The sequence below is a fragment of the Colossoma macropomum genome, unplaced genomic scaffold (genome assembly GCF_904425465.1).
Source record: "Colossoma macropomum unplaced genomic scaffold, Colossoma_macropomum, whole genome shotgun sequence".
NCBI classification, from domain to species: Eukaryota; Metazoa; Chordata; class Actinopteri; order Characiformes; family Serrasalmidae; genus Colossoma; species Colossoma macropomum.
This window is the reverse complement of record NW_023494800.1, coordinates 23,863,687-23,885,510: the sequence shown is the minus strand read 5'-3', so window position 1 is coordinate 23,885,510 and position 21,824 is coordinate 23,863,687. Positions and strand designations below refer to the sequence as shown.

General features: G+C 39.8%; 1 protein-coding gene across 4 annotated transcripts in view; it reads right to left on the bottom strand.

The window, feature by feature from the left end:
* Window positions 1-593: 593 nt before the first annotated feature.
* Window positions 594-21,824, bottom strand: part of dbn1 (drebrin 1) — an 83,197-nt gene continuing 61,966 nt past the window's right edge. For 3 of the 4 annotated variants that reach the window (XM_036587448.1, XM_036587450.1, XM_036587451.1), the window contains exons 5-14: window positions 21,299-21,445; window positions 19,607-19,684; window positions 17,656-17,807; window positions 17,497-17,560; window positions 17,162-17,215; window positions 15,424-15,538; window positions 5,922-6,026; window positions 1,922-2,364; window positions 979-1,084; window positions 594-683 (exon numbers count right to left, since the gene is read on the bottom strand). In XM_036587448.1, coding sequence (XP_036443341.1) covers window positions 631-683; window positions 979-1,084; window positions 1,922-2,364; window positions 5,922-6,026; window positions 15,424-15,538; window positions 17,162-17,215; window positions 17,497-17,560; window positions 17,656-17,807; window positions 19,607-19,684; window positions 21,299-21,445 — 1,317 coding nt within the window. In that variant the 3' untranslated portion in view covers window positions 594-630. The remainder of the gene's footprint in view (window positions 684-978; window positions 1,085-1,921; window positions 2,365-5,921; window positions 6,027-15,423; window positions 15,539-17,161; window positions 17,216-17,496; window positions 17,561-17,655; window positions 17,808-19,606; window positions 19,685-21,298; window positions 21,446-21,824) is intronic. The other variant, XM_036587449.1, reaches the window with a different exon arrangement.

Genomic DNA, 21,824 nt, shown 5'->3' with positions numbered 1-21,824 from the left:
GGTAGACACTCATATACAAAGAACACTTTGTCAACATGCCAGTGGTGCGCGTCTACTCATTCTGATTCTGCTTGAACAGTCCGAGACCAAATATGATGTCAAAGCCAAGGCCGCTGCAGGCAGAAATTCAGCGTACATCTTTTATGATTGAAACAGGCAAGGCGCTCGTTACTAGCCTGAGCAACTACTAGGGGAAGTACTGGACTACCTTGGCCACAGGCTGGACAGGCTAGAGCTAAGAACCGCCGAGGCTTTATGTCCTTCGTGGTTCTGACACATGACTGAAAACAGGACGCTCTATCTGCTACTGGTCACACCTGTTAGGCACAGGGAGTCAATACAACACAGGTGAGCACTAAATACACACTGTGCTATAGTCTGCATAGCAAAAAAGAGAAAAGAAATAAATAATAGCACGCATACACCCACGCACGCTCGCGCTAACTAACCAAGAGCGCTTAAACCCATTGGCATCTTTAACAATAACCCATATCCTTTTTAGTGGCTAAGATTTTTTGTTTGTTTGTTTTTGTTTCCCTAAAACAACATACAGATTTTCTGATGCAAGACTTGTAATAACCTTTGCAAAATTGTTTTCTTGAATGCGTAGGGCACTCCCTTCCTCTGCGCTTAATCGTCATCGTCCATCACGGGGTCAGTGTCCCAGCATGTGATGTCAATTTCTGTGATAAGAAAAATGGATGAGTTTACAGAAAGGAGGGCAAACAAAAGTGGAACATGTGTGTCAAATGAACCTGGAACATAATGGCACTCTCAGTTGCTGTTCATTTTATCTAATGACATGAGTACCTGTGTGCACAAAACTTCTCAGATTAGGAGTGCTGATCTAAGATGTGTTCCTATCGGTAAGATGGTTGTAAAATAAGACATAAATCTGATCCTAAATCAGCACTCCTACTTTAAGAACCTTTGTGAATACGGGCACAGGACTCACTGCAAGGTCTCACAAGGTCTTACCTGGTGGTTTGTTATAAAATACTGGCGTCGGATTCACTTTTGCAGAGCACTCGTCAGACTGAGCGAAATCCTCCTCCTGTGACTGGCTGAAGTAGCCTTCACTCGCCTGTCCACAACCACTAAAGCCTCCATCCAAACATAACACAAAATTAAAGCTTCAGTGAACAACAATGTCTTCTCTCAAAGGTTAATGAACTGCCTTCCTGCTATAATCACGCCTGTATCATTACAGAACATGGTTTGTTGCCATCTAGTGGCCCAGTAAATAAATGGCCTAATTAGTTCAGTAAACACAGAGAGCAGTAAGGCATATTTACAATACCTGCTGTAGAAGAAGAAAACAAATTCAAAATCTAAAGGTTAGTTCTGGGCTAACATTTATTCAAATAGGCAGAAAATCAGGACTGCAGAAGAAAAAGTGCTGAGGGCTGAGAGGATACTCAGGTATAGACACTTAGGCCCCTTAAACTGCAGGCTTATTATTCTGTTTTTAATCTTAAGACTTATTATTCATCAACTATGATAAATCATTCAGTAATTACTAAGAAACTAATATGTAAGTTATGTAGTTGTGAGAATGGGGAATTGAACTGTCCTCTCACATAATATTGTGACTAAACTTTGGTCAAACATGCGAAAGTTTGACTATCCCTGGTCACATGACATGTTTTGTTGATTTTCTAAGTGACAATAAAGTTATAAATACAACCTCTACAGGGAACAAACTTAAATATGGTACTTTCAGTGCACAATATTTGTGGACAATTTCTATTCATGCACTGATTTTAACATGTTGGAAAAAAATCTTAAATGTGCCGTAACTTTTGCACGGGCCCTATTTTACATTTGCATTGTTTCCCAACATGTTAAGTACAGCAAACCAGGGACACCCAAACTTCTGCACATCACTGTATATCAGTTCATATATATATGCTGCACTGACCTGAGTCCCTTCTTTGAGCAGTGTGTCTCCATTGGTCATCAGCAGCTGGCTGTCGTCCAGCTCCTGGCTGTCAGAGCCTGAGGCGTGCTGCAGGGCCTGCTGGTAGCTCAGGGTCATCTGGTGTGGCCCAGCCACGTCCACCAAGCTGGAGGGGTCATCCTCTGGCCCGGGGCAGAAGGTGGTGTCTGGTGTCTCATCAAAGCTGAGCAGAGGCTGAGGCAGGTTGGGGGAAGAAGCGGCCTGCAGAGGCTCTGGAGTGTCGCCCATCAGGTCCATGATGTGAGTGGGCTGGGACGGGGAGGCGGTGGGCGGTGGGTCACTCTCCCACAGGTCCAGCAGACTGTCCTCTGAGGGGTCTGTGGAACGAGCCTGAGGGGCCACACTCTGAACAGGTTTGTTCGGGCCGGACTCCTGCACTGGTGCTCGCTCTGGAGACTCAGGGACTGCAGGAGAGCACAGGACATTCATACATCTATTACATTTGTGGCACTATACACTGCCTGTCAGGAGTTTGGCTTATTTTTACATTTTCAGTGTTACTTTCCAAACATCCCTTTATACTGCAAAAGCCTGTATACGGACACACACTCCAGATTAAATATTAGTTTAATAGTTTTTACCTAATAAATTATAGTAGTTACTGAATAGTGAGTCTTAAGATCATTAAGTCTTATTACTATGGATAATAGATCTGCAGTTTATGGGGTTATGTAAGAACAAATGCCTGCAAAGAATATATTCACGTAAAACAGCTATTTGCTAAAATTTTTGGTATCTTTACACTAAAAAAAAAGATGTTCCTTGAGGTATCTTCCTTGGTATAAAGAGTAGATGTTTCCTAAATAATGAATTGACAGTCCCCCTCCTTCCCCCGCCTAACTTTTGTTAAAGAAAAACTCAGGCACAAATGAACAACGAAAACAACACTACCTCTATTATAAACATGTCTACTCGCATCCCACAGTGGTTCTACAGGAGTCTCTAGAACAGGATTTTCCTGTTTAAAGACTAGAAAAATCCTATCTGATTATCTATCTTTAAGGTGGGAGGGACTTTCGCAAAACTACTTTAGAGGGTGAAAAAATGCTTTGGGGTGAATTTTTGGCTTTGTGAATTTATTTATTTGTTTACTTATTTATTCATTTATTGATAGCTGGCTACACAGAAAGAAGACAGCTAACATTACCATGGAGAGAAATGCTTGCAGGGTAGCCACCTGGCTAAGTAGATAATTTACCTCACTTTGGCTCCTGCCAGCTTTGCTGTATTTATTAGTCTTCAGATCAGAGGCTAGGCTAGCAATCAGCATTTGTTGAGCACTGTAGGGATTCCTAATGGTTGTACGCTTTTGTGTAATGAATTGTGGTGAGAGAACACTGATGAACGAAAACGTGAAAATGATACAAAATGATGATGCAATTCTGCGCTCCGGAATACTGCAGATCACGACAAATATACCAAATGCAGTTTTAGGCCAAATGCTTCTTTACAAGCTCGTATTAGAACAATATTCTGTCTTGCTGATAACAGCTCAGTGGACACACTGAGCTCTGGAGTCTAAGTATTTTGTGAATCTTTTGTCGAACATCTGCAGAATATTTCTAGGTTACCCCCCAAAATAACAGTCAATCTGTAGTGTTTAGTTTATTTTGCTTCATCTTGAGGGAGTGCTGATGGCCTTATAAAAGATATTTACCGGCATGCGTCCTTCCTGCTCTGATAATGAACAGTAATTTAAGCCTCAGTGGAGCACTTTACCACAGGACACCAAACTGTGCAGCCAGGGCATGCAAATAAGAGCTGAGAAAGCCAGTGAGCTGTGAAGGCAAATGAAGCCTCGGCAAACAAATGAGTCCCAGGCCGTGTCATTTAGGCCTGTTTGCTGGAGAGAGATGATCGGAGGGGAGGGGAGCAATAACATCCTCCCAGCTGTGGAGCTTATTAAGCAGACTGGAGGCTGCTTCATATGTCCTGGAGGGTCTCCACTAACTAATCAACCCAGCCTCAGGAGGCCGCAGTGAGATTTTTACATCAACTGCTAAAGCACCTAAAATGCTGAATACTTAAGATGTGTTTATTATAATCAACAAATATATCTGGTATTCCAGACTTGTATGTCTTTCTATGGTGATATGCTTAGCCTTTTTCATGAAACTGTAAGAGCTGGTGCTGTCCAGGGGATTGGATCGCTGTTCTACTTCATTGTAGGCTTCTTTAGTTTCTGGGTTATTGCCTTTTTTATTGGAAAACAAACAATATCCAACCTCTACAAGCAGGAGGCAGTATGTTCCAGGGGAGACACAAAAATGATGATGCTGAGAATGTAATATAGCATTTTGTTGATACAGCTGTTTTTACCACAGTTGGACTAAGTTTAAATAAGAGTAATATAATACTAGATTTGCACAGAAGGCTAACTTTTACCAGTACAAAGGGACAAGAAAGTTCATGTGAAAAAGCTGTCCTCTGATATTAATATTGGAATAACGTGATCTGTGTTACTGATATTGCCTGTCCTAGGAAAGACATATTCTCTATTTTCATGGATTTAAACCTTGCACTGCTGCACAGCTTAAATCCATGCCATCAGGATCAAGAAAGTCTAAAGAACTTTGATTTTCAGTAGTGATGCACCAATATGGGTGTTGTGGGGGCGATGATGATATTTGATATTTTTCATGTACTTGTCTGCCAAAGTTGATAACATACGCATTTATAAAATGCAGAAACCAAGATAAGTCTACCCGGGATTAGCTTTACTTAGAAATGTGACACTTATTTGTAGAGGGTTAAAAAGGCAGTAAAATGGATAAAATGCAGATACTTCAGTACAGTAGCCCATCACCGCCTAAACATTCTGCTGTTCCGGTGTACAAAAAATACATCAAATATGATTATAATATGGGTCAAATCTGTCCAATGCCGACTGTTTGAAGTAAATATCTTTGAAGTAAATATCAATCATGATATGATTCCGATATTATGGTGCATCCCTATTTTTAAGGCATAACATCCTGGTGTTGTTGGAATAGTTGGCAAAAAAAATCAAATTTACACAATTCTCTTCTAACCCCAAATATGGTCGACCAGCCACGACTCGTTTTACACATCTACTGTCCGATGTTTATGTCTTAAGTTTGGAATTGCAGCTATGGGGGTAATACAGCTAAGTAATGAATGCTTATAGCCAGTGATTAGCACTGTCAGGGTTCCCACTCTTTTTCTCACCAGTACAAATTCCATGACTTATATACACATCAGCTCTTGCCCATGAAATTCGATGCACTACCTACCAACAACTTTTACATTAAAATCAACAATAATGACCCTTAACTGACTGATCAACCAGTCATCATTTGATTACAACTTTAAACAATACATGCTGCAGGAAGATGGTCAATGTAGCCTCTTTGTACCAGGCTTTCCAACACAGCGTCCATATATCTGCCCACATGTGACACAATCCAAACTACAATAGGTATGAATGGACACTCAAACTGGGCATTAGCAGTTGAAAATATGCTAAAATATGCCAGAAAGAATATGCTAAAATATGCAATTGTGGTGGCTTAATGGACTAACTTTACACTTTTCCAGGACTTCACTAATGTTTCCAGACATCAATATTCTTATTTTCCATGACTGCATAACTAGTCTACATTTCCAGGTTTTCCAGCATGTGTGGGAACCCTGCACTGTGCAAACTGCATGCATAAGTCATTACCCAGTTGCCCCAGTTGTTAAGTAATCCAAAACAGACTTGCTTGTGTAGTTTTCATCACTGTATACTGTTATCTATAAAAACTGTGAAAAACTATAGCAGTCGTCTTGAAACCAGCTTGCATTTATGCAGGCATTAATTGCATAATGCTAAATAATGAGATAACTGGGGGCCTTGTGACGTCGTAGCTTGGCTGAATTTGGGATAAGGGGAAGATTGTGTGAATTTGATTTTTCACTAATGTCCTTTAAAGCGAACTCTTTTGGTGTAAGGCCTTACCCCACTCCTTACAGCTGGTGTCCTCTTTATCTTCCTGAATGGCGATTTTGGGAATTGGTGTGGGGGACACAGCTGCCATGTCTGAGATGCCTTCAGCAGAGTCATCTGAGACATCAAAGGGAGAGTGAACTTTTAGTGCAAGGACACGAGACAATAACATCGCCTCACAAACGGCATGTACAAATGCACCAGTCACAATATTACCACAGTGCTGAAGAGGCTGATTACAAACAGTCTGCACAGCACACCAAGTATTCACAACAGCAGCAAGCAAGTGTATTCTGTCACAATGTCTCTGGCCCCTTTCAGCGCCAGCACAACTCAAATGTGCCAGAAGAGAAAGCTGTAAAATACATGCAGAAAAATGCACCTGGAGAAGCACAAGGAAAAGCCAGAATGTGGGGGAAAATACTGATTTACTAAGAACAAATGTACACTCACAAAATCAACATTCCATTCATGCAGGTGCTGCTTCACACAGCAGAAATGTGAAGATTTCATAAGTAGGTAGCACCAAAGCGAGTGATTCTCACAGTATTCAAAAGAACCAACGTATAACACGCTCAAATGGATTTGTTGCATTAATTTTTGGCATGAAATACGCAGTGACAGACTGTAAAATTCTGATATTATGCTTCTATCTGGCTCATTTCAAAGTTCTCGAGGGAAAAACACAATGTATTAGTGATGGATTGCTGAGGTGCTGTTGTAGAACCTTGTATTTCCTACAGACTAAATTTAGAATTCTGATAATAAGTCTGCTTTAAAAACATCAGAGTCGGTAAGAAACACAAGGCTCTAATAAGAAATAATGGTGCCAAAGGTTCCAAAAATGTCCATGCAAACAGACTGTGATGTGATGTCTCCACAATGTTCCAGCTCCATGGTTAATCAAAAGAAAAACAATTATTTGCACTGGAATCATACTCAAAACAACTCTCAGTTGTAGCACATGTACCATTCACGTGTCCATGTCCAAGCACCAATATGCGGAAAAACAAATCGCTGTGAAAACCTCACATAACAGATGATGGAAACAAACTGACCATGATGATGGAACACAGTACCACAATACATTAACCAACAGAACACTTTCAGGAAAGGTGCCAACCACGATTAAAATACATGATAACTACTGATCTTATTTTACATAGGTACACTACTGTTCAGGAGTTTGGAATCATCTGTCATGATAATAATTTGTGTGATTTATATACAATAATAACATATGAAGGGTTTCATTCCAAAACACATTCTAGACTACTTTAAAGATTTTTTGTCATGACATCTGTTGTTAGGAGTGGGCTTTTACATACAAGACATATCAAAACTATATTATTATTATTATTATTAACCTTTATCAGAAAAATAAACATGTTTTCTGTTACACATCAGCTGTTCTTCTTTTCAAAAACTTGTTACATTCAAAACTGTTACAAATATTTCATATACAGTGTATATCAAAATATTATAAACTAGTCACCAAGAAGTTTTTTAGATGCTTTATTTAATATTTGAAGTTTTTTTGGGAACAATAATAAGTTATTAATTGATAATACTGCTGTATTTACATCTTTATAGATTTCTTGCCAAGTTATCTACATCAAGATTTGATCACCACTTTGCAGATGTGCTGCATTCTGGATATTAATTTGGTTATAACTTTATTCTCAATGTTATACAGTCATTTTAGAACCCTCTTCTGCTCTGGATATATGTAAAATCTCATTTCTTTTATCAGCTTTCAACAAAATACCTAACTTACAAAGTTTTAGAGTAGTAGCATCATATTAGAGCCATTCATACATATATCTGCAACAAAATAATGTACACTACTGAAAACAGTGATTCCAGACTTTTGAGCAATAGTGCAAGTCCTGCAAAAGAATAGGTCTTAGTAACTGTGACAAGATACAGCAAGTTTGTGCATGTTTGTTGGGGCCAGTAGGGGCTGCCGTTTTACGTCACAGAGAACACAACACTGCCTGGTGAACTCGAAGAACACCAGGTGAACTCTACAGAGGTCACAGAGGTCACATACACAGTAACAGTTACACAAGGCCCACAGCACATAAGCTGGAGGGTGCGGAGAGCACGAATGCAGGCAGAGCTGCACTACACACACACACTCACAGGTCAGGAGGACATGGGGGGAAGTGCAGGCAAGGGCCCACACCATCCGTCACAGGAAGCATGGCAAAAGGAGGGGAAGCAAGGGGAACATTGTAAGATTCAACAGGAAACTGGCCTTCCTGCTCTACGAAATCAACTTCTGATCCCAAAGGATGCCAGTGTCTCTGTATATGAGGGAGGGAATGTCTGGTTCTGTAGTATCAATACATCTGATACTGTCATTTCATAGAAATACAGATATCTGATGTACTACACCAGTTCATCCATCGTGGGTAAATGGTTATAAACAGAATCTTTCAAAACCAAAAATCCTGAGACTGGGCAAGCTACAAGTCAAGTGGCCACCGTTGAAAATAGAATGGTGAGAAAATACAGCCGTGAGTACCCACTGCACGGCTTTAACTGTGTGTGAACTGAAAACATACAACTAACGCTTGTCATATGCGCTGAGTTTTGTCAATTGAAGCTTTGAATTTACGCCATCACTCAGAGACTAAACATAGCCAGTATGCATCTAGAAGTATGCATCTAAAATTTAAATGAGCCAAACGAAATTAGCAATTTTCCTCACTTCAGCCAGCACTCTCATTGGGTGAGTCAGAAATAAAACGGGTCGGCTAAGTCTTCTTGTGGGCCACAGAAGCTTTTGTGGTCAGGTGTAAAATGGATGCATTCTGCACATTCTACATGTTATGCATGAAACAGACGTAGGGGTCTAAATACACAGTTTAAACGCAAAATACGTTTCTATCTCTCATACATATATATTTGATTGAGAATCGAACAGAAAACGGGAGGAAATATTGGACATCTGGCTGATTACATATTCCACTCAATTTAAATTTGAACTCAATTCAAAGTTTGAACAATAATTTTCTCCACTTTTAAACATCCAGTGTAAAGTTGTAACAGTGTCTCAATGGCAGCACATACACTGACTAGACAGAGACTTGAGTCTTGAAAATGTTCTAACAGAATAACACTAAATCAACTCTTAGAATCTCAGATGTATACATGTGAGAAGACACAGCACAAAATATGCTTTGATGAAGCCACAATATGTGCTTGCAGTTCACATTACTGTTTCCCAAATTCTTATTTTCTTAGCTGGAGTAAAATAACAACCTTGTAGGAAGTTTTAGTGAGAAAATGACTTCATTAACGTATTTCTTCATTGCAGAACTTTGTAAATTAAATGTTAGTTTCAGAACCATTTTGAGCACATATTGTGGTCACATCAAAGTACATTTTGTTCTCATATGTATATCTGGCACCAAGTGTTTTCTTTGACCAGTATTTTTTATGTATTTGGTTTAAAGAATGTGCACTGAATTTGAAGCAGACAAAAAAGACTGCAAAAAAATAAATGTCTAGGGTAACATATTCTCAGACAGGGATTATCCATATTAAAATAGGCCTAGCACTTATTTTTTATGATTTTAATGATTTAACACCTGTACTTTCATGTACACCCATTATTTTTTGATAAGTGTAATCAATAATAGATTGATCAATAGGCAGATACGGGCTTTGACTGGACACTAGACTAATGCAAAGACTTTTAAACAATTTCTACATGTCTACATACCAATATTCACTGTAGAAATCACAAAGTGTGCCCTTTTTATGTATACAAGAAGTTTCAAATGTAGTGATATCTGTATCAATATTAGTACCAAATATTAGCCTTGATATTAGTACAAGATCGACTATGGTGTTGCCCATCCCTACTAAGTCCATGATAAATGCTTCAAATGGACAATTCAAACATCAGCTCCTCCAAATTGTACATAGCTCAAAAGACAACGGGTATAGCACACATATGCTGACTGGAAACCCCAACGAAGATGGCAGAATGGATCAAATGGAGTCGTTGTGGTGAGATGATAGGCTCAAAACACTGAGAAAAGACTATATCTAGGGTTGGTTAGTACAGAAAAGGATTTAAGCTAAGAGATGTAAAAGCAGCCTGACTCAGCGTCCCTCTGAAAAGCTGTCTGGACATTGTCACTCTCTGATATAAAAAAGGAAAGTGCTTTTATCAGGAGCTGTCATCTGCAAGCACATCGCTCCAAATAAAGAAGGTCCACAAAGAGCCCAAATTTTCAAGGGAAAGATATACCGCTACGGCTAAGCTAGGCTTTTAACGCCAGCTGCTAGGACTGTCTGAGTAATTTCATGACACTAACACACTTATCTGTGGAGAGGTCTATTCTGGGAAGAAAGGTATCCTTAAAATAAGAGCTGTCAGATCCACTCCAGTGAGTTTTAGCTTCAACCTTTATCAACCAAACCTGATCCAACTTATTATCATTATTATCCAGAAGTCCCTGATTAGCTGGATGAGGTGAGATTTGGGTTGGTAATAGGGCTGCAACAGTTATTGCGATACCAGTATTAGCACACAAACCACAGTGATGGGCAAGTCAACACCATGACTGGATATTTCCGCATTTAATTTCTTTGTTTTTTGTTCTTTTTTTTTGGGGGGGGGGGGGTTGCAGTTGTGTTGGGGCTACTTTTTGAATTTTGAGATGCATAGTGTGGGGTATGTGGCATACGAACTAATGTGCTATTATGTGTCTATTTCTTATACTGGAATTTTGTACATATGCTAGTCTAATATATGATTTGTTTGTAAGCTGTTTTATGTTCCGTGCAACAAGGTTATATTTTTATGTTTTTGTATGTTGATATTTATTCAATATCAATTATTTCTCACTTTTAGCCCAATTCAACACGTGGAGCAATTTTGTTGAAAATGTCTATTCTAAATTTTTAATTGATATCACATTTGTGTTAGTCATCTTCTCCATTTTTGCCAGTTCTTTACACTGAAACAGATCCTGCAATTATCTCTGTCGTTCCCAGATTATGGCGGTGGTATTGCATATTGTGGCACCAAAACACTGCAGTGCAGCAGCCCTAGATGGAGGTGTAAGCTGTCCAAGAGTACAATCAGTGATCACTGCTTTGGGAAGTGATGCAGTGGTGTTGGGGAGCAAAGGGGCCTGGGGGCTTTCAGGGAGAAACAGGCTATTGGCTAATGCCGGTGCTCCAGCGGCTGGTGAAGCTGCTCTCAGTGAGGTCCAGTACCTACCAGGTGGCCCTGGCTGCTGCCGCCGCACATGGGGCGGGGTGCGAGGGGGGGGCGGACTGGGCTCACATGGACTGTGCTGCTGCCTCAAGAACGGACTGTCCAAGCGGCCTGGTAGACAGAAGACAAGGACGCCCAGGGCAGGACACACCAACAGCCACGCAAACACACAGCGACGAACACAAAGGAAGGGCCAGCAAAGGACAGACAAAAGGACATGGAGAACGACAGAAGGGGGGGTGGGGTGGTCAAGAGAGTTAGAATAAGTGAGGGTGAGTTGGTGGATGATTCCAAGTGGACATGATTGTTCATGAGTGTGAACAAAGGGACAGAAGCGCCAGGTGGTTAGTTTTCAGCGGGTTATATGTTGAAGGTCAGTCAAGGATCATCAGGAAGACATGGAATGCGGTAAAAAAAAAAACAATCCAAAAGAATGAATTCGTAACCAAAAAAGAGGGGTGAAATGAATCGCGGAATAGGGAAATATTGGGAGGGAAAAAAAAGAGAAAAGGAGAAAAAGTTGTTAGCGGGATGTCTTCACACCCTGCAGAAATAGTAGGCCTGTCAGACAGTCATGTGTGCACTTCTGCTGAGAGCTCTCCCCAGAGCTATGCAGTGATAGAGAGCTCGTCTCTCCATAAACTTCTAAAAGGATGCCACTTTAACCAAAGTTTGACAGCACTAAAATCAGGCCTGTAATTAATAACGGGTTCCTGCGACTGGACTGCACAGAGGGATGCCACCGTTGTCATGTGGTGGTGTCTGTATTTTTAATCGTTTCTAATTTTTCCCTTACCCCGAATGGAGTCAATCAGCCAAGGGATGTTTGGTGCAAAAAGGTTTTGTTATTGCACTGGAGCTACAAGGTTTATGTAGCTAATAAGTAATGGAAGCTTATGACCGTGAATTAGCACCAAGAAAAGTCAAACTGCACTGACTTGTTAATGCCACATGACCAAGTGCAGCCTGGCTTTAAAGACAGCGAGCACTTGGCCCCATAGCACTGCCTGGGTCCCTTTTAATCGAATTTCCAAAAAGTCAGTGAAAATGACTTAATCTGTTTCTATCAACTACTGAGCAAATTAACTGAAGATGATGTGACACACTTGCAATGTGAGGCAAGAGTGTCGCTCACCTCGCATGGCATATACAATTCAAACCTTTATTAGCACTCAGTAAAATAGTTTTGACAGCCCTCTGTCAGCTATACATGGCCGTAGCCCTAACAGTTAAGAGATACCAGGCCAAGTAGGCGGTGGCCCATTTAATGAGGGCTGAAAGAGTTCTGAAGATACATGACTTTTGTTCCTGCTACGTCAACATATGTTTGAAAATCCACATTTGAAGTTTCCATCCCTGTTTTTTCACTTATCAATAAACAAACTTTTCTACCTCAATCAAGTGTAAAAACGTTTTTTGCATTATTTAAACATTTTTTTTCATTTCATTTCATTTTTCAAAGCACAAGTATCGACAAAAAGATTACAGAGCTGAGGGAGTGGAGCAGAAGAAGACGAAGATGACAAAGCAGCCAAAAAGCTTGGGCATTTAAGAAGTTAAAGATCGAAAAGACCTAGCTGAAAAGTCCTAGTTGATGTGTCAACTGCTAAAAAGCCATGTTTTTATTTTTGTGTTTGAAAATAAAAGTTAATTGTGTCTTCTGCTGCTCCAAACCCTGCCTCCAGTGTCCAAAAGCACATGGCATACTACAACTTGTCTATGTGGTGTCTGACACTGAATGACACACTGTTAGCTATAAAAATGGACAAAAGAAAAACAGTAGAAACAGTCAATTTGAAGCCAGAGTTTTGTCCATTTTTATCCACCATATTTTTCATGTGACCCCTTTCAAGATTATGCCAAAACAGCTGGTGGGAAAAGGAGAACCCACTGATCATGTTTTTAACAAAACCAAAAATGTTTCATGTCCCATTTAATGTCCTGAAGACATTCTGAGACAACATGGGCAGTTTGAGCCAGGTAAAGACTGGTAGAAGTATGGCAAGAACAGAAGGTTGCGAGGATAAACCACTCGAGAAAGCACAGTGCTTCAGAGGGCACATGAATGCGTTGTAATCCCTGCTCGAACAAGCCCGGTTCTTAATGTTGAAATCTGGGCCCATAAAACCCAACATGATAATGAATTACCAGTTGATCATCAGTGGTTGCTGTTAACAGACCCTTTTAGACTGATGTAAACTATATACAGTGCCGTTTAAAAAAATTGTAAACCCTTTATCATTTTATGAATTTGTACATAAATGTGACCAAAAATATGATCAGATCTTCTTTTAACTCATAACAATAGATACAGAGAACCCATTTAAACAACTAAAACAAAATGTGTAAGTAATCTAACATTAAATGTCTTTCTTAGCAAAAACATGTGAACCTCTGCTTTAGGAACTGGTGTGACCCCCTTGAGCAGCAACGACTGTGACCAAACAGTTCTGGTAACTGTTGATCAGCCCTGAACACTGACTTAAAAAATTGCCTCGATTGTTTTATGTTGGTGGGCAAATAATTTACTGAGGTCCTCATAAATCTCATTTGACTGAGACATGGGATGCACTAACAAATGTGTATGGTAAAAACTGGACTTCGATGGTGAAGACTCAGGTTGATGTTTTTTTTTAAATAGGGTAAGGTCAGCCATACTCACACTTGATTGTCAACTGATTAATTGAACCTCCTGACCCCAATTATCTCATTTACCAAACAGAGAATTCTAGAGGTTCATTTACTTTTGCCAACATTTATTGATGGATCACTTTGTTCAATAAATGGATGAAAAACTATATAATTGTTTGTGTTATTTGTTTTATGGGGTTTTGGGGGTTTCTGTATCTAGTATTATGGCATTAATGAAGTGATATTAACCTGTTCTTATTCAAGTCACATTTATGTACAACTTCACAAAATGATAAAGGGTTTACAAACTTTCAAGCAGCACTGCATGTTCAGATTGAACAAACAATCCTCTGACCAGATCCTAACATCAACACACATGCATTTAAACAGTCCAACAATAAATATTGAATATTTGGCATGTTTTCTGTTTATGCTACGGCAGAAGTTCTCTCCATATTTCATGAAAAGCATCATAGGACATAGGAAAAAGGTGGGTGGATCTCAAAATGTCATACAGTGTCAGAAACCACATAAGTAAATCTATTTAAGATTACTTAACAATTTGACATGGTTTGAGGTAAGAATATGATGATTCAGGCATGCAGTTTGCATGATGCTGTCACAGCGGGCAGACAGCACAAGGACTCTCCCATTTTGCATTGGCTGTGTTTGAAAAAGCATGACGGGGCATGTTAGACTAGCATTAGCATAGTGCAGCAGCATTTAGTAGCATTTTTCCACCAATTTTGTATCCATATAAGCATGAATCTCAGACCATTAAAAATGTTTGGGGCTAACCAGGCAGTTACGTTAGTGGTTACGTCCTCCTGCACTTTGGGATGCAGTATATTATGAAGGTAGCTCTGGCTGCATACTGGAATATTTGACCAGAGAAGGACACCATCCAGGTATTTTGAACACAACCAATGGCTCTTATCAGCTCCACCCACAAATGATCTTGCATGCCTGTAGCATGTTCTGGACTTATTAACTCTGTTGTGCATGTATGTTGCTGAATTTAGCTTCACTCCTTGCAAAGTCTTCTCACTTTTTAGAGCAGTTCTGAGCACTAAAAAGTTGTTTTTTGTCATTTTTTTACTCTTTTGTGGTGTTTCTGATAGCTGGTTATGGATTATTCCTGTGTGTACAGGCCTGCCTGTGTTATGACCCCTGCTTTGGACTTTCTTTGGTTCGTTTTCGCACATGGATCTTGTCTACTCTTGGCACTGCAGATGCTAATTAGTAGGTTTAACAAGCTTCCATTACTTGTTACCAACATTAGTCTTACAGCTCTCCACAACGAAAGAAGCAAACTTCAGATATCAAAAATGCCTTGGATAATTAAATATATAGTGCAACACTATATCACTAACACATACAAAAAGGGGGCGTTAGATCTCTGTTTTTCATTTGATCTTTCCCAGGACATGCCTCCTTGCAGTCCTCCAGTAGATGAAATCTGCTCTGAATAGCCAGAGAGAGATTCCTTCTACACAGAGGCAGATGGTCTCTCCACTGGTTGTTTAATTCACAATAAACGGACAGATTGAGACTGGGACGAGTGGCAGGACAAACAGAGGCTCTAAGCACCAGTTTAGCATCTCCTCCCCTCCCTCTTCTTTTCACTCCCTGTGGCCTTACCAGTCCTGTGAGTGGCGACGGGTGAGGTGTCCACGCTGGTGACCACAGCTTTCTCTTTCTGCTTGAAGAACTCCCGCGGGTTGCTTGTCCGTTGGGCAATAATGGCGGCCGCCTCCTATCAACACATTAACAGCATGACAAAGAATGCCACATATACTATATATTCAATAGTATCCAGACACCACCTTAGAAGATGTCAAGCATTAGCAAGAGGGGTATAAAATCCCCAAGCACTGGGCTGTGGAGCAGTGAAACTGCGTTCCAATACCTCTGGGATGAGTTGTAGTGGTGTCTGAGATTTAGAACTAATCATCCAACATCAGTATCTGACCTCACTAACATTCTCTGGCAAAATGCAATCAAGTTCTCACAGCAATGTTCCAACATCTAGTTCAAAGCCTTCCCAGAAGAGTAGATGCTGTTACCCCAGCAAAGAGAGGACAAACTCCCTAATAATACCCTTGATTCAGAACAAATGATGGATGACCATTTAACCTACCAATTATTATAGTGATTAATTATCTCAGTTATCAGAGTTTTTAAATAATAAAAATGGACATAACTGAACAATAACAAACTATGCATAACTCTAGTTTATGTATATAATTGCCATGATGATAATTTGACCAATATAATATAATATAACATTTTGTTTCATACATACATATACATATATATATAAAATATATGTATACATATATAATATAAATATATATGTATACATATATATATATATATATATATATATATATGTAATTTTGTTTTTTCTCACATCCTGTACGGCACTTATCCCTAATCTTATTAAACAAACTCATAATAACACATACAGCTGTTCAGTGTTCTGTAGATATGGATGTTATCCTAGACACGGTCAGAAAAGCAAACTGTTTATGACAAATGTATTATTATAAAGATAATAATCAATGTATTATGATAAAGCAACTCCGAGTTAGTTATGTCTATAATCTGTGCTTTTAATTTACCTCGTACCACTCATTGCCTGCTGTCATGTAAATACAACAAATCTGTCTCATATGCCATGTAAATATGCAAATAGATATACTTTTATTTTATTTCTCTTGTACTCTAACTTATGTCTAGATTTATTTCTATTTTTTGCATAGTATATGTAAGTTTATGTGCAATTATATGTCTTGGTACTGAAACACTGCAATTTCCCTTCGGGATCAATAAAGTTCTATCTATCTATCTCTCTATCTATCTCTCTATCTATCTATCTATCTATCTATCTATCTATCTATCTATCCATCTATCCATCCATCCATCCATCCATCCATCCATCTATCTATAAAATACGGTCATATTCCCCACCTCTAACGACAGCCCTAGTATTTCTATTGTGCTTTTATACATACTGTAACCTAAAACCATGCTGCAGCTGCTTATGATAAACGGTATGTCAGCTGGGTGGCAGCTTTGTTTTTGTCTGGATAATCTAGAGCAAGAACACCCTTTGTATCGTAAAGGCAAACCTACTACCGTCACAGAGTGCCACTTTCTTACAGGGCCATACTCCAGAAACAGCAAGAGGAATCCCACTGACCCACATGCAAAGCCCAGAAGAATTTCTGCCACCACAATACAACCAATTTGACCTACATCTATGCTGGATTCTATGCTCGCATTCAGCAGGGGCTTGCCTAGAACTTAGTAGTAAAGGTATCATTTTCAAGGTTTGGACAGTTCTAGTGGATGTGAAAGTCACGAATCAACCCACCTCAACCTCTGTCTCCTTTTTCTCTTGAGAGGGGTCATCATTGCTGGGCTCTGTCTAAAGAGGAGAGAAAAAACTACCATCAGTTTCCAGCAGGGGGCAGCAAAAAGCAGATTTTCCTCAACTAGCGGTTTTGTGAGTTGTTCATCCGCCATAGTTAACATGCTGTGGCACAAATTCACCAGACTCTGATTTTAATCGCTGCTACATATATCTGAACACACGTGGAGAGCCTTCATGTTAAGAAATATTTACAAGCAGAATATCCTCTAAAAATCATATTTCTCTGCAAAATGGTACAATGAAGGAGTCAAACCTAGTATGCAAAGCATACACACTCTTACAATCAAGGGCTGAGTCCTTGACCTCTCTTTGGCCTCCTCTTCCTCTTGCATTTTCTTCCTGTAAGGTACAAAAACACACACCCAAAGAAGGTTAGAGTGAAAGTCAACCTATCTAAAGACGGACCATCGCGCCTGGAGTGGTGGTGTTCTTACCTGTGTTCCTCAATCTGCCTCTCCCTCTCGCGATATCTCTTCTCTCTCTCCTCTTGCTCCTTTCTCTCCAGCTCCATACGCTCCTCTTCAAAACGCTGCCGCTCCTCTGCCGCCTTCTTTCTCTCCTCCTCTTTCCTCATCTCTTCTTCCCGCTGTTAAGAAGGAAGCAAATATGGTGCTGTAGGCCTACGCATGATGTAGTTAACATGTAGCCATAATGCTACAATACAATCTATACTATTCTAGTCACAAACTTATGATATCTACACAATTTAGCTAGCATGTGGCTACAACAAAATGATAATATCTAGAGTATTTGCTATAATATAAAGGCCATAAAGCCTTACCTGAATCTGTGCTGTTGAGCTACAATTTAGCCTCAATGTTACGATAATATCTACACCATTCTGCTACCACATAGCCACAATCCAACCATAATGTCTATACTATTTTGTTACCATGTAGCCATAATCCTATGATAATATTAAAACTATATAGCCACCAAGCTATGATATGATGTAGACTGTTTGCTATCATGCAGCCACAAAGCTTTGACTGTAGTCCCAGTGCTATGACATATTTTCATACCATGTAGCCACAATGCTATGATTACATTGTAGCCTCCCGCTACTGGCTCGCATTGCCGTGACCTGCCTTCTATTTCAGTTGCTTTTAAAGTGGCTTGTCTGCTTGTTCAAAATAAAAGGGCAGAAATTATGGGCTCTCCCTACTCTTCTTTTACAAAAAGCTACAATATTGATACTACTTTGATACCCTGTCACCACAATGCTATTATAAAACATCTACACTATTTTCATATCATGTAGCTACCATGCTATGATAATATCTATACAATGTTACAGTGTAATCATAATGCTAATATATATTTATTTGTAGCCACAATACTATGATAATATATATACTATTTTGCTGCCCTGCTAGAAGAACCTGCATAGACCAGCATGGCTGGTCACCAGCAAAACCTGCGTATGTTGTGTTTCAGATGCTTGTCAAACAGCATGGCCATGGTGGGTGAACAGCTAAGCCAGCACTAGACCAGCATAAACTAGAATAGACCAAAATGCTACCATGTAGCCATAATGCTATGATAATATTTATACTATTTTTTGCTATGTAGCCACAAGGCTGTGATAATTTCTATACTATTTCGATATAATGTAGCCACAATGCAGTGATAATATCTATACTATCTTGATATGATGTCGCCACAATGCAGTGATAATTTCTATACTATTTCGATATAATGTAGCCACAATGCAGTGATAATATCTATACTATCTTGATATGATGTAGCCACAATGCAGTGATAATTTCTATACTATTTCGATATAATGTAGCCACAATGCAGTGATAATCAAAGCAAGTATCTTGTAATTCAGAACTAGCCAAGAATCAGATTTATCATTGACCTCAGGGGAAAAACTGCACTCTCTTCCTTAAATATCTTATAATCAGTGCCTATCACAAATATAGGCCACCAGCATGGGAGTCTTTTCCTAGTTGCAACTGAAGGCAAAGTCACATCTCCTGATACTATTATTGGTAATTGTCTTATGAGGCCGAAACGGGGCTCTTAACCCCTTAAAATCTCAGGCTTATTAAATACTAAGGCTTATTTTTCAGTAACGATAGGGACTTTAATGCAAACTGGCTGAGATATGCTTAGGTTATAGAAGTGCGTAATAAAACTTTGGGTCCGCTGGTGGTCCCTGACCATTTAAGGGGTTAAATATGTTCTGAAAATCTACAGCAGAAATACTTTTAAACATAATAAACGGCTCCTCTCTGAAATAAGCACTTCCTCATTAGCGCTAAAGCCAGAACAAAAATATCAATAAGCAGGTAGGGCGCAGTGCGCTAATGCTGGCTGGGGTGTGATTCACATCTCCGGTTTAAAAGAGTCCCTCCTCAAGCAGAATCACATCTCTACCTTGGCTTGTTCCCAGAACTCCTCACGATTGATCTTCTTCATCTCGATCTCTGCGTTCGTCTTCTGGTAGGTGGTGCCCTGTGGGGAGGGGTGGAGGGGAAGAAGTGTGAGCAACAACTAATTGGAATTGCAGCTCTGACGAACGGCCATGTTGTTCCGAGTGAGGCACTGCGGGGACAGTTTGTCTATTCTGTCTCATGTGAAAACAGCCAGAGAACATCAGTGAAGTAAACAGCTGTCTGGTAATTACATGATACACTTACACCAGAATACACTCTTGAGTTCCATACTACTGAGTCAATGCTAGGTTACGCCATGCTATTGAATGAGCTAAAGAGCAAGCTGAATGAATCGGACGTTCTCTGGACTGCCAACATTGGGCACTGAAAAAAGTGGTGTGTTGAATTACTTGATGCAAATGTGTACATCATTTCCACATGAATAAAAATGTGGAATTTCGTTTTTCAATTCACTTCCATTTGCCAATAATTGTGTTGATGTTACAGTACATTAAATGCACCACTGCTTTCACTGTGCTATATCTCAAGTGATTGTGTATTGAGATCTACACTGTCTGTTTATTCAGTAACTGAAGGACAGGGCTGTCACATGGATGGAGGTCACAATGATATGTTGGACAAACAGGCGGAAGAAGCTGGATTGCTTTAGAAGTGAATGAGTCACCCCTGTTTGGCCGACCACAGAAAGGAGCATTGTTTCAGTTCCTCCTGCACTAACAATACAGCTCGGAGTGGGGGGCCAGCTTGAGCGCTTCCCTTTTAAAGCAGCAACAAGCCTGAGCCCTTGTGTCACACTTCACACTCATAGAGATCCTTTTACAGACTACTTGGTTTGACCTCTGTCCAGCAGAGGCTGCAAGCATTTACACACATTCAGACACAAACACACAGACACAGTTAGTTTTTCTACAATGTCAGGACATTAAGTCATACATATGTCCCATATGTATAAATGTAACTACTATATCCCATAATTTGTAGTCAAAACTGGCATTGAGTACAAGTTACTTGTTACTGAGAAAAGGAAATAGCCAAAAAGAAGCTGGTGTTCTCAAAACAATGGACTGACGACAGAAGAGTGTAGACCTCACTGAATGTGTTTGGGATTACTTGGACTGTGAGAAGTAGACAATATTTTTTCTATGACTGAACTTTGGAGGTGTGGAAAAATATCCCTGTAGATTTCTGTGAAAAATTTAATGTAAGTCTCCTGAACAGAAAGAAAGCTGTAATAAAAGCAAAGAGTGGACTTAATAAATACTGAAATTTCTGATATTATGTTTAGTTGTTGAGCTTCTGTGTAATTTTCTGTCAGATATGTTTTCTGCTTTTTATCCTGAAGCTGAAAAATGAATAACTTGTACTTAATGACTGGGTGTCATATAAAAGATGTCCCTGAGTTTGCACATTATTGTATATGTAGTAATAAGATGGTCCATATATGTGTAAAATATCTACATTGTATACATTTTATATATATCTGTATGTGTAATAAGAATTTTCAAAGCCTAAACCTAAACCTAACCCAGGTCCAAACATTGTAGATTGTTTCGGTTTTTCTCTGGTTTTCTAACAAACCCAGGGAAATTTGTCCTAAAAACGTACAAAAACATGCACACGTACATGCACACACACACACACACACACACTAATTCCCTCTCCAGTCACGCACAACGTGCTCTGTGTTCTCCTCGTCCCTCGTTCGCAGGCGGCTAAGGACAGGGCTGGCCACCGGGCCTGTCCCATTGGTCAGTCTCTGTCCGATGGCTGAGGGCTCTATGTCGTCCATGCTGCTGGCGTTGATGATGACGTCAACCCCCTGGAGGGAAAGACAAAGTAAGAGAGAAAGAGAAAAAAGCATCACTGCCAGTGCTGCCAAAGCACGTAACCCCAGGCAACCCTCCAATGAATAGGGAGGACTCAGTAAGTGTGTGTATGGCACCGTGGGACTGTGGGAGAGCATGTTAATGCTAAAGCAACAGGCTACGGAAAGGACTTCAAAGTATCAGGCGGAGGATAAAAGGAGAAGGAGGTGAATTCGGGGGACTCTCCGGCACACATGAATAAAAATGAATATGGATGTCCAGTCGGTTGGAAAAAGGAGCAATCAACACATTTGCACAGCAAAGCTGCAGGCCAGATTAAGCTACATCATGGATGCTTTTACAGACGTTTACAGACTATTAATGCATGAGCTT